The 14,852-nt window shown below is 45.6% G+C and overlaps 1 protein-coding gene across 3 annotated transcripts in view; it reads right to left on the reverse strand.

Annotated features, from left to right (window-relative positions):
• The window catches only part of GLI2 (GLI family zinc finger 2), a 468,774-nt gene that overhangs the window by 15,665 nt on the left and 438,257 nt on the right, over positions 1-14,852 (reverse strand). For all 3 annotated transcript variants that reach the window (XM_064157432.1, XM_064157450.1, XM_064157440.1), the window contains 5 exons: positions 12,964-13,165; positions 10,460-10,673; positions 8,684-8,797; positions 5,341-5,472; positions 1,486-1,635 (listed from right to left, as the gene is read on the reverse strand). In XM_064157432.1, coding sequence (XP_064013502.1) covers positions 1,486-1,635; positions 5,341-5,472; positions 8,684-8,797; positions 10,460-10,673; positions 12,964-13,165 — 812 coding nt within the window. The remainder of the gene's footprint in view (positions 1-1,485; positions 1,636-5,340; positions 5,473-8,683; positions 8,798-10,459; positions 10,674-12,963; positions 13,166-14,852) is intronic.

Here is a 14,852-nt window from a genome sequence, read left to right on the forward strand (position 1 = left end):
TGTGACACAACCACAGCTTGAAAGAGGCAGGACTGTGCAGCGGTGCTCTTCCCTGCTCCATTATGGCACTGAAAAAGATGCAGTCCCTGCTGGTTTTGGTCTTCTGAGTCTCCCTATCTGCAAGGGCAGAGCTAGACTTCTCCTCACTGTTCACATCATATCACATCAATGATTAAGATTCCTTGATACTTTTAAGGAAGATTGGTGAAGTGCTAGAACTGGGCAAACTGCTTTAGAAGATTAAAATGAAGGACATGGCCCTGTGCTCTGGAGAGCTTATGCTCTAAATTAATTGAATACAGTGCTGGAAGATTAATAAAGGAGCCACACAGCAAGCAAGTAATACATATCCTAATATTTGTAAGCAGGAGCTGGGGCAGAGCCAGGGAAGCAGTAGGGCTGGAAGTGACTAATGGAGCAGAAGAGGAGGAGGACATGGGAGGAGGGCTCAGACATCTGCTGAGCAGAGAGGCTCATCCCTGAGATGCTGGGGAGAGGAACAGCATAAAGTTGGCATGGAAGAGGTATGAAAAACTGGCAGGAGAAGGCAGGGAGCAGAGGATATCAATACTCAGGGATGGACCTTCAGGAGGAAAAAGGGCTGAAGCATATGTGGGAAGACATGAGGAACACCTCGCCTCTCCTAACAGTTAGCCACAGCCACTGAACTTCACAGCTTGTTTCTCTCATGTCTTGTATGCTCCATGTCAACCAGTGGTGTGATTGGAGACTCCATGTGTTAGGGCTTTTAACATCTTGAGGTTGAGGAGGAGAGCAGCCCAGCTCTCTCAAGTGCTAGATGGGCCTGTACCCACAGGACTGAGATACAAAGCAGCAACTTATGTTCTTCTTCAGACAATGTTTAGCACTAGGCACAGTGATGCTCGCACGCAGAAGGCTGTTGGATTGAGCTCCTCTTGGAGTTTAAACACCCAGAGGTTGACCTCACCTCTGCATTGAGAGAGCAGAAGAAGGAGGTGTTGACCCATCTCCCCAGGCTAGAGGTAGGTTTGTGAGCACACAGGTATATGGGTGAGGCAAACTTGCAGCCTCAGCAGTGGTACAGTGTGATGCTGGGTTAGACACAACCAGGGTTAGGTGGTGCCCCTCAGTATGGAGCTACTGGCTTTCCTTCTTGAATGTAAGCAACTGATTTGGCTGATTTTTCACCTTAAGTGACTTGCCCTGAGTCACTCTGGATCTCTGTGGTAGAGCTGAACATATTTCCCCCCAAGAAATACATTTTTTCCCACTAACACCTCGACCACCCTCCTTGATCACTTGCCCTGTATCTAGAGCATATCCTGCAAGTAGCTATAACCCAGACACAGAGAGCTGGACTGTCCCTGAGCTGGGTGCTGGCAAATACCCATGGAGAGCTCTGCCTGAAGCCGTGCCTATCCTTCAGCACACATCTGTGTGGTCACTGTAGCACAGCGTCTCACTTGCCAAGCTGAGATGCACCATGTGTCCCTGCCTGCTCACCGTACACTTGTGTGGCTTCTCTCCAGTATGCCTCCGCATGTGCACCACCAGCATGTACTGAGCCTTGAAGGGCTTCTGCTCCCGTGTGCAGTCCTGCCAGCGGCAGACGAACTCCTTCTTCTCCCCATGGATGTGATCATTGTTGATGTGCTGGTAGGATGGAAAGGAGAAGCAGGTCACTCCTGGAAGAGCTGATGCCAGTGAAGCATGTGCAGTGCTCCAAAACCCAGCCATTCCCTCCCCAGTGCCTGTGGTCAAGTATTGCACCTGGCACCCAGGTGCACAGATAACACTGCGGAGAAGAAAGCTGGCTCTGCATCCTGGTGTGTCCTGCAGGAAAAGGCACACTGTACCCAGCACACCAGAATGGAGTCCAAAGAAGCTATAATTGGGAGGTTTGCTAAAGCAATGGGAACTCATGGTGCCAGGGAGAAAGGAGTCCTCTTACTTTCCAAGGCTACCTGATGCCACTGTTGAGGGGCATGACAGAATTACTTTTGTCTCTGTCAAACCCTCTTGTGCTGCATTTATGCAGCTGGGACCCTTTCTCAGGGTGCTTTTGGAGGATGGGGGAGAGGAGGAGACAAGACTCAGTTGGACTTGACAATCTTAGGGTCTTTTTCAACCTAAATGATTCCACGATTCTAAGCTTGCTTGTGTGCCAGCCCATACATTGGCCCTAAGACATCCACCTGCTGTCCAGCGCTGGCAGCTTGCAGGAAATGACAGCATCTGTGCGCTATGCATAAAAAGCCTGGTGGCCTCAATTACTGCTAATTGCTTCGCTCCATGAAATCCTGTGCTGGGGTGTTGAAAAGCCAAACCCAAAAGGGTGCCTTCACCCACTCTGGGAGGAAGACCAGGGTTCCTTTTTCCTAGCCCAGGGCAGATGAAGCTCTGTGGAAAATAAACAGAACTGAAGATCAGCCCATCAGCAGCACTGCTCCCTCGGTGGCCTTGTCTCCTTGAATGGAGTCTCACTGCCAAAAAGTAACGCCTGTCCTGGCTCCTGTGTTTTCAGCAGACATTCACTGACAGGAAATCCTAAAATAAACCACTTTGGGTTTGGATTTGGGTTTTTTTTTGTGCTGAGATTCTTTTTCCAGCCCCCGCATGCATCACCCCGGCCAAGGCCAGGCACACGTGTTGTGGATCAAGATGAAACTTTCTTGGGGTAGTGAGGCAGCAAGAGGACGCAAAACCACATTAAAACAGAATCACCAGCCTTCATGGTCACAGCCAAATCAAGTTGAGGCATTTAGTGTGCTGTGGCCAAGTCCTCAGGAAAGGGATCTGCCACCTGGGGCACTGGGTCTACCCAGTGACGAAAGGAGGTGTGCAGTACCTACTTGGTCTCTTGGGCACCATAGGTAAACACAAAGAGCCAAAAGTGAATACGGGAAGGGTTGTGAGAGGCTGAATTTGGGACAGGTTTCCCGTGGGTGTGGAGTTCAGCTGCCTATGGCTCTGGTTTCAGAAAGTGGCATCAGTATGAGATTTTAGCCTCAGATGGTAGAAACCTGGTGGACCCCAGAGGAGATCTACAGACACACTAAACCACATCCAGTTTAAACTAGGAAGCTAAGTCTCCTGGCTCCGTGTGGGAGTCTGACTTACAACCAAGATTATGCATGGCAGTGCTATGAGTCAGGGAGTGGACAGGCTCACCTTTTTGGTCCTGAATGGGCCAGAGGAAGACACATTTATGGGAGGGCTACTGTACTCCCCCCACCCCCTTAGGGTTATTAAGTTGCTTATTGACTCTGAGTAACATCCGTTTCCCATCACATGGTGAAAGAGCACTTACACAAGTCACTGTATTTCAGCTATGGCTCCATAGCCTTCATTTAATCCCCAACTGGCCAGAGGCTTTGCTTAGGCTTCTCTCAGGTGTGCAGAGTTTAGCTGTGACCTTCAAGGTTGAGAGCTTCAGTGGTGCTTGCAAAAAAATGTCCTGACTCTTGCTGCTCCCCATTGACACATACTTCTCCCACCAGCACATTGCCCACTGTGTATGAAGAATGGACTCTGCATACCCAGGTACTTTGCTCTGCACATAAGATGGAGGTTTTCCATGTATGGTGGGATGCCACCTTCTCAGAAGTTGGCCCAAGACATCTGTGTTTCATTTGCATGTGTATTTTGGGTATACCAAATCCACAACCCCATGTTGCTAGTAATCATAGTACAGAAGCCTCCATTTTCATAACCTTTCAAATTTAGGAAAATCTTGTGACATTCCATCAAATATTTTTCTTTTGGTTTTCTCTGGAAATAAATTATGCTGAGCTGCCTGGATCTGCCCTGTATTTTGCTCTGGGCAGAGCTAAAGAATATTTTTTTTTACATCTGAGAGGGAAACACACAAATACTGCCGGACAAATGTGAGCCCAGCCCATCTGACTGGTCTGCTGTGGTTTAACCCCAGAAAAGGAACACCCCATGGCATGCAATGTACAATCCACTAAGCACTTTATCACTCATTTGGCCTTGAAAACCATTTCCAAATCTGTTTGTATTCAAGGACTTGTTGCACAAAACCAGTGACTTCTGGCAGAGGTTAGCAGATGTTAGCCTTCAATGGATGAAGAGCACACGCCCAAAGTTGTCATTTAGAGTGTGGTCTCTCCAGGCTAAGATGATGCTTGTGTATAGAGCCTGGGGAAATAGAGACTGATGCCTACTTGGTAGCATCTAAACATGACTAAAATGAAGATACATAAAAAAAGTTAAGAGCAAACACAAGACTTCAGGAAGAGGACTATACATGGGTGGCTTCTGTCAGTCTTGAAACTTGGCTGGGGCAAGCAGCAAAAGGCTGCTAGTACGTGGGGTGTGTGAAAGCAGAAGATAGGGAGCCTTGTCACAAAACTTGCTTGATCCAACATTTTGCTGCAAGCAGCAGAGTTGTTGGGGCTGGTGCATTTCCAGCTGGGATGGTGCATTTCTGGGCTGCCTACAAACAAATGAGACTTGCACAATAGAACAAAAATGAGGACTGTGAGGGTGCAAGGGGGGCAGGATGAGTCTTGGACACAGATCATGTCTGACTTCACCAGCATTTGTGCAGAATGTGAGGGATTTGTTGACCCCAGAAGCCCAAGGAAACCAAATGGTGGATTCCCAGGTGAAGCAAAACACACAAAAGGTTCTTGGAATTAATTAGAACTGAAAATCTGATTAATGACTTGGGTTGGGGATCCTTCAGAGAGCAGTTTTGACACTGGTTTGGGAACGCTGCTGTGATTATGGAAGCCCTATTTCCCAATTTAAAAAAAAACAACCCACTTTCTGTATTCTGGGCCCTGATGGAGTTGCTGAGGCATACCTCCAAACTCGGGAAGCACTCCATTTTTATGGGAGGGATGAGTTGAGGAGGTCAACAGCCTTCAAGTGATACGGCCCCACAGCTCATGTCACAACAGCATAAAATACTTTCATGACTTGGACAAGGCCCGAGGATAATGTGGACAGTCCCTAATCCACAGTTGGTGTAGGTGCATGAGGAGGCTCAGTGAATACGCCAGCAAAGAGGCAAAGGCTCAGTTCCCTTCCCCATTTTCTAATCAGGTCCTCTGCACAGAGCCTTCTGTCACTGCACAAGGGAGACCGAACCTGCAGCCTCAGCAGCTGAGATGAGAGTAACATCAAATAATCTATGAGAGACATCTTGCAGCCAAACTCCTTGGGGAGTAGCGACCTGCTTTGGCAGTGTTTACACACCGTATCTCTGATTTGCACCTTTAGTAGCTCCCAGAGTGAGCTCTGGCTGTACAGCAGCTAGTGATAAAAAATGAGGACAAGTGCAGAGAAACCCAAATTTATCGCTGGGGTTTCCTCCCAACCATTACTCACATGGACGAGCTGCTCCTGAGTGTCATATTCCTTTGTGCACCCTTCCCAGTGACAGTTTGTCTCATAAATAACCTCAGGCTCCTGTTTGCATTCATCCTTATCTAGATCTTCTTTCAGGTCTGTCAGATGCTCCTGCAACACACAACGGAGGATTTTTTAAGGTGAAATTCTTTCATCTGAATTCCTCTGTTACTCATAGATTTTTGAGCAGGTATCAGCTGATTATAAACTCTGTTTGTTGTAGCAACATAACACCCTTGATTGCTGTGAAATAATGAGTTACAGAGTTTTGGTAGAAAAGATCAGAGTTAAAGACAAAATGCAAACCACTCTGAAGCCACGGTCACAGTGGTCCCTGGTTCCTGTTAGCTCATGGGCAGTCCCAGAAAACGTTGAAAAAAGGAAAAGGATGGCTTTTGACCTTTGTTTGTGTTCTTTGCTGGAGCAAAACTTCTGATCTGGGGGAGGGAAGAAATATGAGCATGAAGAAACCTTTTGCTGTCAGTGCCTTGTGGTTATCACAGTCACCTGACTGTTGGTGGGGGCTGTTTTCTGCATCTTTCAATAGAGGAGAAAATTATACCAAATCCTTACCCAAAGATTTACATCTGCAGGGTGCTCCATGGAGACAAAGTGGTGAGCCCTCAAAGCACTCCTCTGAGATGAGAAATTTGGGAAGCTTGAGTAAGACCCAGTGATGAGTGGGTTGCAAAGCAGAGCTCCAGAGGCTCTGGACTCATAAAGGAGTTACTTTAATGCTGGGCATGCTGTGAGCTCTCTCCAAAACTTTTCTGTCTAGTCAGCTTCTCAGTGCTAAATGAAGCACAGAAGATTTTTGTTACGGCTGCTATGAGGATTAAAGCATTTGCACCTACACAGCAGTGTAACGTACCACAACATTAGTACAATTCAGAAGCAAGAACTGCTGGCTCCGTGTGTGTGTCAGACACTTGCACTACAGACAAGGCAACCAGCCAATACTGGCTTGGCAATACAGAACTCTGCAGGTTTTGACCCCTCTTGTTCCTTTTCCTCTCAATTACTACTACGGCCCAGTGCAGGGCATCCCACCTTCAGGGTGACTGATCACATCAGATGCTGCTCCTCGTGATTTGGTGCTCCAGTTTGCCTTATGCGTAGACAGAGCCAGACCTGTCTCAAACTGCCTGTGACCTGCCCAAACGTCTCCTTCCCCACCAACACCTTCTCAATGCCTACTGAGGGGCTGCAATGATTAATGACTTAATATATAGCTTGAAAAGTGAGATGTACTGTGTGAAAGTTCATAAATTTTCATCAGCTAGCTCATGACATATGTGCCAGATGTGATTTTTCAGTTCAAAAGTCTAGATATGGAGAGGAAAAGATTTGTTTTAATTAATTCTCAATTTAAAACAAAACAAAACAAAACAAAAAAAAATTGTAAGGTGGCTCTTGGAACAGGAAATTAGTAATTTACAGAAAGACTTGGGAAGATTCAGACTACATCAGAGCCCAGAGCAACAGTCTGATAAAGTTCAAACAGCAGCTTCTTTTATCTTCAATTTCAGTTTAGATGAACGGTGAAGATTATCTTTGTTGACATGTTTCCATCCATGCAAAGTGTGGTCTTTGGAAAAGTGAAATTTCCTACTAAAAAAATGAGTTTGCCAACATCTTTGTAGCTCTCATTGGAATAAATAAATTGAAGCAATTTTAATTTTTTGAAGAGGATTGACTTCTGTGTAGTTCAACATTCACCTGAATCTGTACTGGAACTACTGTGTTACTGTACAAGAGCAGAGTAACTCAGGTCCCTCATGCTTAGTACTCCTCCGTGTTCCATAAATCCTGTCTGGATTGTATTTTTTACAGCTGAACTTTTCAGCACAGCATCCTGCAGAACAGGAATCCCCAAATATAACAAGTTGCTATCATTTACATCAGCTGAAGAGGAGACACCAATTATGTCTTTTAACTTGTTCTGCTTGCCAAGAATGTGCTGCATCTACAAGGTACTTTCCAGTAATTTCCTGGCCAGTACTGAAATGCTGCAAGTTGTGAAGCCTACACTTCCTTTGGGGTACCACTTCGCAGATCTCCTAATTAGCAACTATGAGATGACCAGAGTGCATTTTCCTTCTCTTAATTTCACCTTGCTCTTCTATCAAACCTCCTTGCAGCACTTGAAACTACTCCCCTGCTTCTTTCGCTGCTTATTTCGTGTAAGACCCACTGGGTGAAACTCTGGGCCAGGGCTGCAAGGGTGATGCTCTCCAAGGCTGATGCTATCCAAGCACTCCCTGCAGTTGGCCACGCATCTCGTCCCCTTTGGAGCAGAGAAGCGAGGATGAGCAAGCAGCTGTCTATCCCACAGCTCCTCTGCTACAGACGCTTTGAGCAAGCAGGTGACGGCTTTCGAATCTCTTTTCATTTGCTGCAAGAAATAAACATGTGGCACTATTAGCCTGGGTGGTGGCCAGATTGGTTTTTCGGGGCACATGCTTTTGCAGCAGTGTATAGATGCACTTCTAAACTCAAAGCTCCAGAGAGGTGCCTCTATGCCCTAGTCGTGCTGACTACAGCATGTTTATCTTTCGCTGATATGCTATCTTCATCAATTTTACCTGCCCCCTGATGACTGCACACATTGCTGTCCCCATGCATCATACTGAGACCTGCTCCTGAACCAGGGCAGAAGGAGAAATTTGTCATCAACTCTTCCATCCACTTGACAATAACACAGCCTAATATTTCATGAAAATGAAGTGCCCAGCACACTCCTGATAGTTTACAGTTGTGATAAAGGACAGTCAGATGGATACTGTCAGCAATTAAACAGTTTGCAATCACAGAGCTCTAGAAAGAAAGCAAAGGCCTTTGGGCCCTTCTTGGTGTCAAATGTTGTGTCACCAGTGTAAAGGATGTTTCTAAGAGCAATTCCTTGTTGAATTGAGAAGTCATCCTTTTTTTTTTTTTGCCAGCTTTCTACCTACATGCAAGATTCTCTTATAATCTACGTTTGCTATGAGACACTAATCCTGCTTGCTTTGCAGTACAGAAAGTTCAGACATCATTTTAAATTTACCATACTTGAAATATTCCCTTCTTCCTTTATTTCTATCCAAGCACAACAACAGCAAGCTAAGACCCAGTCCTTCATTAGATACTTCCTTCAGTCATCACAGATCTGCCTTGCACCTTGCTGAACTTCATGTTCCAAGAGACACTAGCCTACTTGGCAGACTTTGATGCCTTGCTCCCAGCTGCAGCAAAAGGTGCCAAGAGTATTGTTCCCAAATATAACAAGACCCAGCAGCTCACTATCTTGTCCTCACAATGTGTCTCACACCAGTAAAGTTACCTGTGTGTTTGGGGATGCTGGGGGCAAACCCTCGGCTTCAGTCTTGACTTTGCTGCGCTTGTTTATTACTGGATTGACTGTACTGCTCACGGCCGACTCACTGCTCTGCTTGCTCTAGGAAAGAAAACCAGGCAAGATATGGCAACAGGGTTTGAGTTCAGAGACAGACTGCAGTCCACCTCCTCATTAAAACTTAACTTAAAAATCAGCCAAGGCTGAATTTCAGGAGTGGTCGGGGACAACTGTGTTGGCTTGCTGGCTCAGGTTTCACATGAAATCTAGCCTGTGATGGTTTTTGCAAGGCAGAGAGGTGGAAGAGAGGGAAGAGTCAAGGGCAGCATCAGCCTCTGCAGGCTCACCAGCAAGTCTGGCCTTGCTGCTGCTGCTCCATTTCAGAGCAATCCGGTCCCTGTCAAAGCCATTGAAACCTTATGCAATTCCCACCGAAACCACAATTTCATTTCTCAATGCGAGGAAAGGAGTTGTTGAGAAAATGAATTCCTGGAGGAAGCTGGGGGCTCTGGTTACATGTGAGGGCTCCAAAGTGCTGGGTGTGTGAAAGGCTATGGGTATGTTTCACTAAGCTCCTAAGAAATGAGAACAACTTCAAGAGAAAAAATATCCCATTGTATGTGAAAAAAAACTCAGAACATTAACATTTTAAATGCACTCTTGCTAATTGCTCAACTTTGGTCCTGCAAGTTATTAAACAGAGGCCTGACTCCTGCCAGCCACATTTATTTTGGTAGCCAGTTTGTGAGAAGAAAACAAAACCAATCAATCAAATAACCTTCAATAACAAACAGAGTTTGCAGGGCAGCAGCCACGAGAAACCCTAAAACAATAAACCACTTTGAAAAGTTCAGTATGACACAATCAAAACAACGATTTGAAATGGGTGTGAAGTGAGGTGAAATAAGTCTTTGGAGAAAAAAGCAACTGCAATTTAAACCTCCAAGGAAGGAAAATGGGAAGGAAAATTTATTAGGTGTGCTAGTCATATTCAGTAACCCTGAGCGTGTGGAGGGCTTGTGCACACATGCATGCACCTGTGTGAATTCACAGGTATTTGCAGGGATGCATTGGAGGTGTGGGATGTTACATATGTCATGGTATTCCTAGTTTTCAAATCTGGCTCCTGGTCTTGCAAACTTTAACAGTAAAAATCATCAGCAGGGAGATCCTGAGAGAGAAATCTACTGAAAAAGAAGGAACAGTATGCAAAATGGCTGGAAGTTCTAGGTAGGATGCACTTACTTTTTGCAGAGGAACAAGGTGTTTTAAGACCATCAGCATGGTTCACATCAGTAGAAAAAAAAGGAAGGAGGAAAAGAGGAATTGGTGAAGGAACTGATGCAACTTGCTTCACAGTGCTCACACGCTTACCTATCAAGACTCTGGCATGTGCTGAATTCCCTTGATTTCAATGGCACATTATGTGTTCAAGGAGATTTGGTGCCTGAGATGACCCTACAAATCCTGTTCAGTGCTCTGATGGATCAGTCTTTCATTCCTGCAGGAGTGCATGTAGGTGAAGGGTAGGTAGGTATATGGTACCATGCAGGTAGGTACATGGGTAGGAGATGAGTGCAAAATGTGGCTGTGACTAGTCCAGAAATGCTTTGCCAGGAGGAAGAAAAAGCAACATAAAGGGAGAATGTGAGTACAAAGAGAGTTGGTAAAACTCTCACAGCCAACATGAAGTGCCACAGCACTCATCCCATGGAGAATGTGCCTCCATTTCCCTGGGTGCCACGTGTGGATGGCCATCCCTACCTGGTTGGAGTCGGCGATGCAGTTGCTGTTGCTGCTGATCTGTGTTGGTGGTGGGTTAACAGAGAGGACTGCCATGTGCTGCCGTGGAGGGAAGGTCGGGGATGGCTGGATCAGAGGAGGAGTGTGTCCGAAGGCTGAGCTCAGGCCTCTCTGCTGGGTCAGGATCTGCTGGTATGTCACGGGATTAATGGGGTGGGGGAAGCTGAATGCTGGACTGCAGCAACAGGAGGAGATAAAATCATGAGGAGTTAATTTAAACAATATCTATCACATTTACTAGTGACTGATTCAATTTTGGCTACCTGGAGACTCCAGGAGACAGACTGAAATGCCCAGCTAGATGTCTTCAATGCCAGGGTAAGCCTGAAAGCCTTCTCTACTACAAAGACAAGATTTGTCTCGTGTGTGCCTCAGCAGCCCTGTGAATTATTATCTACATATGTATCAAACTGATTATCATTTCTTTGTTTCCTATATTTTAAAACAGCCAAAGCCCTTGACCGGGAGGGTGGAAGAGGATGGGACTCAGACACATCTGTCTCTGCAACCCCTGAGTTTTTCCAGGCAGACCTATTTCACAGACTCACAACCTTGGGGTTATGCTATCCTTGATATTAAAAAAAACAGCATCACCTGGTTCACCTGGCACAGATCACAGCAGGCATGAATAACTATCCATTTAACATAGTCCAAACCCATGCAATTTCCTCTGCATTCAGGTGAGAGGAGTGCTGGCTCAGGGGACTGCTGAAGTATGTCACCTTTCATATCTAGGTCACTGGTTCAGCTCCAATCTGGGTCAACGGTGACCAGGAACATCACCAGCTCCTGGATGCTTGGCCACTAACTGGGGGCAACAGGTCTGAGTCAGCGTGCAGTAGTCAACAGGATTAAAACCAAAGTCCTACTTTTGGAAAGAAGAGGTTAAATCCCAGGGATGACTGCTCCCTTTGGCAGTGATTGAGAGATCGTGGGAGATGCTCTGCTCCCTGTACTCTAGGGGATCGGTGCACAAACCATAGTCTCTCAGGCCAAACCTGACTATTTTCTAGGGTGGTCTCCCTGAAACTTTACCCTCATGACATTTTCTCTCACACTACTAAAACTGCCCATGGTGTGAGGGCTCAGAGAATGGGGCCATAATTAGTAATGAGCTTAATTTCTAATTTAGAGAAAATAGCTGTTGCTGCTGACCATACAACTCGTATTTCTGTTAGAAAACAGTTAATGACAACACAGCCAAAAGAATAGAAGGTAAAAATCACTACAGTGTAAAAGAGTTTTGAGAGTTAAAAATAACAAAGATGTTGTTATGTTGCAGCGAGGTCCAAAAATGACTTTACTACAAGGATCCAGGTCTGAGCAGATAAGAAAGCATTTAATTCCTGCCACTAAGGCATTGTTAAAAGAGTAACAAGAGTCTTTGCACCCCAAATTGCTGACATTTATCCCATTATACCTGTAACCCAATTTGCAATTCCTTACAGTTAAGATACACCTATAGAACACCAAGAGGAGTTTAAAATTCTCTATTACTTGATTATTCCCTTGGAAGCCAACAACCAACTATTGGGTCAGACTCTGCAACGGATTTGTTGAGAATACCAGATGCTACCCTGAAAAACTTTAAATCTACGTATAAGATGGGGTACTGCAGGTATGCCCAGTTAATAACAGGCAAAAAGACCAGCAAAACATGATTACTACAGGAGAAGTTTGCAATCTAAGTTAACATTCTGTTTGATTTTATTGTCACTTTCTAAATGATGCTGCAAACTAAAGTAACTTATACAGTGAGTGCTACAGTCACTAACGGCAGTATCTCTCTTTTTCCCCACAGATTTTAGGAGTACATGATCTTTGCAAGCCTTTGCTTTGCAACATCAGTGTTAATTAGAGCTAACATTTTTAACAGTTAAGTAATGAAAAGAACAACAACATTGTGAAACTTGGGTGAAGCAATCATGGCAGGAATTAACAGTGACCTGCCTAGTATAAGTGCTTTTTAATGAAGATTTGAACAAAAACTTTATTCAAGGGCTTAGATTTGTTTAAAATATGTTTGTAGAATTAGGCTCCTCGATTCACCCAGCAAACATTTGTTTTGTTTTGTTTTGCCTTTTTTTTAAGGAATGTGGGCTAATAACTTGCAGAATACTTTGGGACAATCTCTTAAATCAAAAGGTTTCTCAACCAGTTCAACTGCTCACACTGAGCATTTTGTTAGATCAATTTATTCTCTGTTTCTGCTTGCAGGGAGGAATAAGCATACTGTAATTACTGGAAACTTGGTAATCAGTCATCCCAATCCAGGAAACATCCCCCACATAAACCATGAAGTACCCTTACAAATGCAAAACCAGCTGGGAGCTTTGATTTAGTACACTACGCAACCCCAGTGCACCACAGCAGAGTTTGCAAGGAGGATCTCCCTTTCTGGAGCATCACCTCTCTTCTTGAGGGGATGTTTTCACAGCTGAACAGAGCCCATCCCACAGCTTTACCTGATTGTCCCGGCAGATAAATGGCCGTAGGAGCCACTTGCTGCTGAACTGCTTCTTGAGTTGTTGATATATGCCACGAGAGAATTTGGAGAGGTCCTGATCATCGTCTGGAGATCAATGCTGGCATCGGACAGTGGGGAGATAGACAGGGCTCGTTTTCGGCTTAATCTTGGAGTCACTCGAGGGCTTGAGAATCGAGATACTGTAGGAAAGAGAGACTTTGTCAGACAAAACCAGTGGGGCTGCTCCCTTCCTGCAGGGGGGCAGGTGGTGCAGAGACCTGCTGCTTTCGTGACTGCTGTGGGATGTTCAGGAGCTGGGAGCAGCACAGGGACAAGCTGCACTTTGACAGGAAGCTTCCTCTCTGCCGGGTGCTGAATGACAGGGGTCAGACAGCACCATGAACGCCGGCTCGCTTCGCCCTCCTCAGGGGATAAACAGAGGCCTGTCCATTGCCCCTCTTTGTCAGCACTAAATTAACTTAAGAGGGCAAGGGCCTCGCAAGGTCTCCATGAGCACCACTGTACCCGCTGCCTCGGTGGCGGGAGCGGTGGGCCAGAGGAGCTGCAGATCAGAGCTGGGGTGACCCTTGGAAATGCTGTGTGCGCTTGTGCGCGGAGCGAGCGGAAACCAAACGAGTGTGATCACAATGCTGACCGTCCAATTAATGAAGGAGGCGAGGCTCCAGGAGCCCCAAAAGTAAATTAAGAGTTTTAAGAAAACCAATTTGGCAGCTCAGGCACAAAGTTCAAGCTCTCCTCTTCCGAGGGGATCTGCCAGTGCCTGGACCCTATTAGCAACTGTCAGTCATTCTTCAGGCATGAAGTAATTTCCAAGCCTGCCAGTCCTGTCTGTGGATCAGCAGTACATGATGAGTTGCTACTGTGTGAATTTGGCCTCCTCCAGCCTTTCAGCACTGCTAACTGGAACAACTGACTTAATCTAAAGGAAACTTTGCCGAGGCCTGACCCACCTGCAAATTTCTGGGGTGGCACGGATGGAAGCTGGGCCATGTAACAATGTTCCTCAATACCAGAGTGCCAAATCCAAAGTCTGGGAAATCCCAGGCCCTGTCTGTCACAACTCATCCCTCCAAAGTAACAAAAGCAGCACTTAGGTCATACATTTAAAACCCAAAAGACTTCTAAGGGTAAAATATGCCACCCAGCCACAGATTTTGGCTGGTAATCTTCATCATCCACTGTGGAGTGCAGGTGGGCTCAGCTGCTCTAGCTCCTTCCTGTAATGAGTGCAGCACTGTATTATCAGCTGGCTTTTCCAGCAGCAGTCTCTTCAGAATATCCTATTAAGAATATCTAGAATATCCTATTAAGATCTGTGCATAATACTGTTAATTAACCCAGACAGGCAATATGAGCTATTTTCCTCTATTTGCTTGGAGGGATTGATTTGGGTTGCATATCACTAAAAACAAGCCCAGTGTTTTGCAAGAGCATAAAACTTCTGCCCTGATGATAATGTTGGTATGTGACTAGGATGTGTAAAGGAGATAAAACATACCCTGCCAGCGTGACCAAAGAATTCCTTGATTTGTGTTGACTGCTAGAAGTTTATGTCAACACTTCCCTGAGACCAGTGGTTGGGTTGCAGTCTCCCAGTATCCACATGACTCATCCATGTAGCATGGTCTAGTTGGTTGGTTAGGGCTGGGTGATAGGTTGGACTGGATGATCTTGGAGGTCTCTTCCAACCTGGTTGATTCTATGATTCTATGATTCTAAGTGGCTCTGTCATTACCATGCTTGGCTGCTGTTTTACTGCCACTGTTTCCTCAGTGTTGCACAAGACATATGACTTTTGCAAGGTCCCATTGGAAGTCCAAGGCTAAGTTGTTACTTGAACCAAACACTGTTGTGACTCTTGCCCTA

This window comes from Pogoniulus pusillus, chromosome 2 (genome assembly GCF_015220805.1).
Source record: "Pogoniulus pusillus isolate bPogPus1 chromosome 2, bPogPus1.pri, whole genome shotgun sequence".
NCBI lineage: Eukaryota > Metazoa > Chordata > Aves > Piciformes > Lybiidae > Pogoniulus > Pogoniulus pusillus.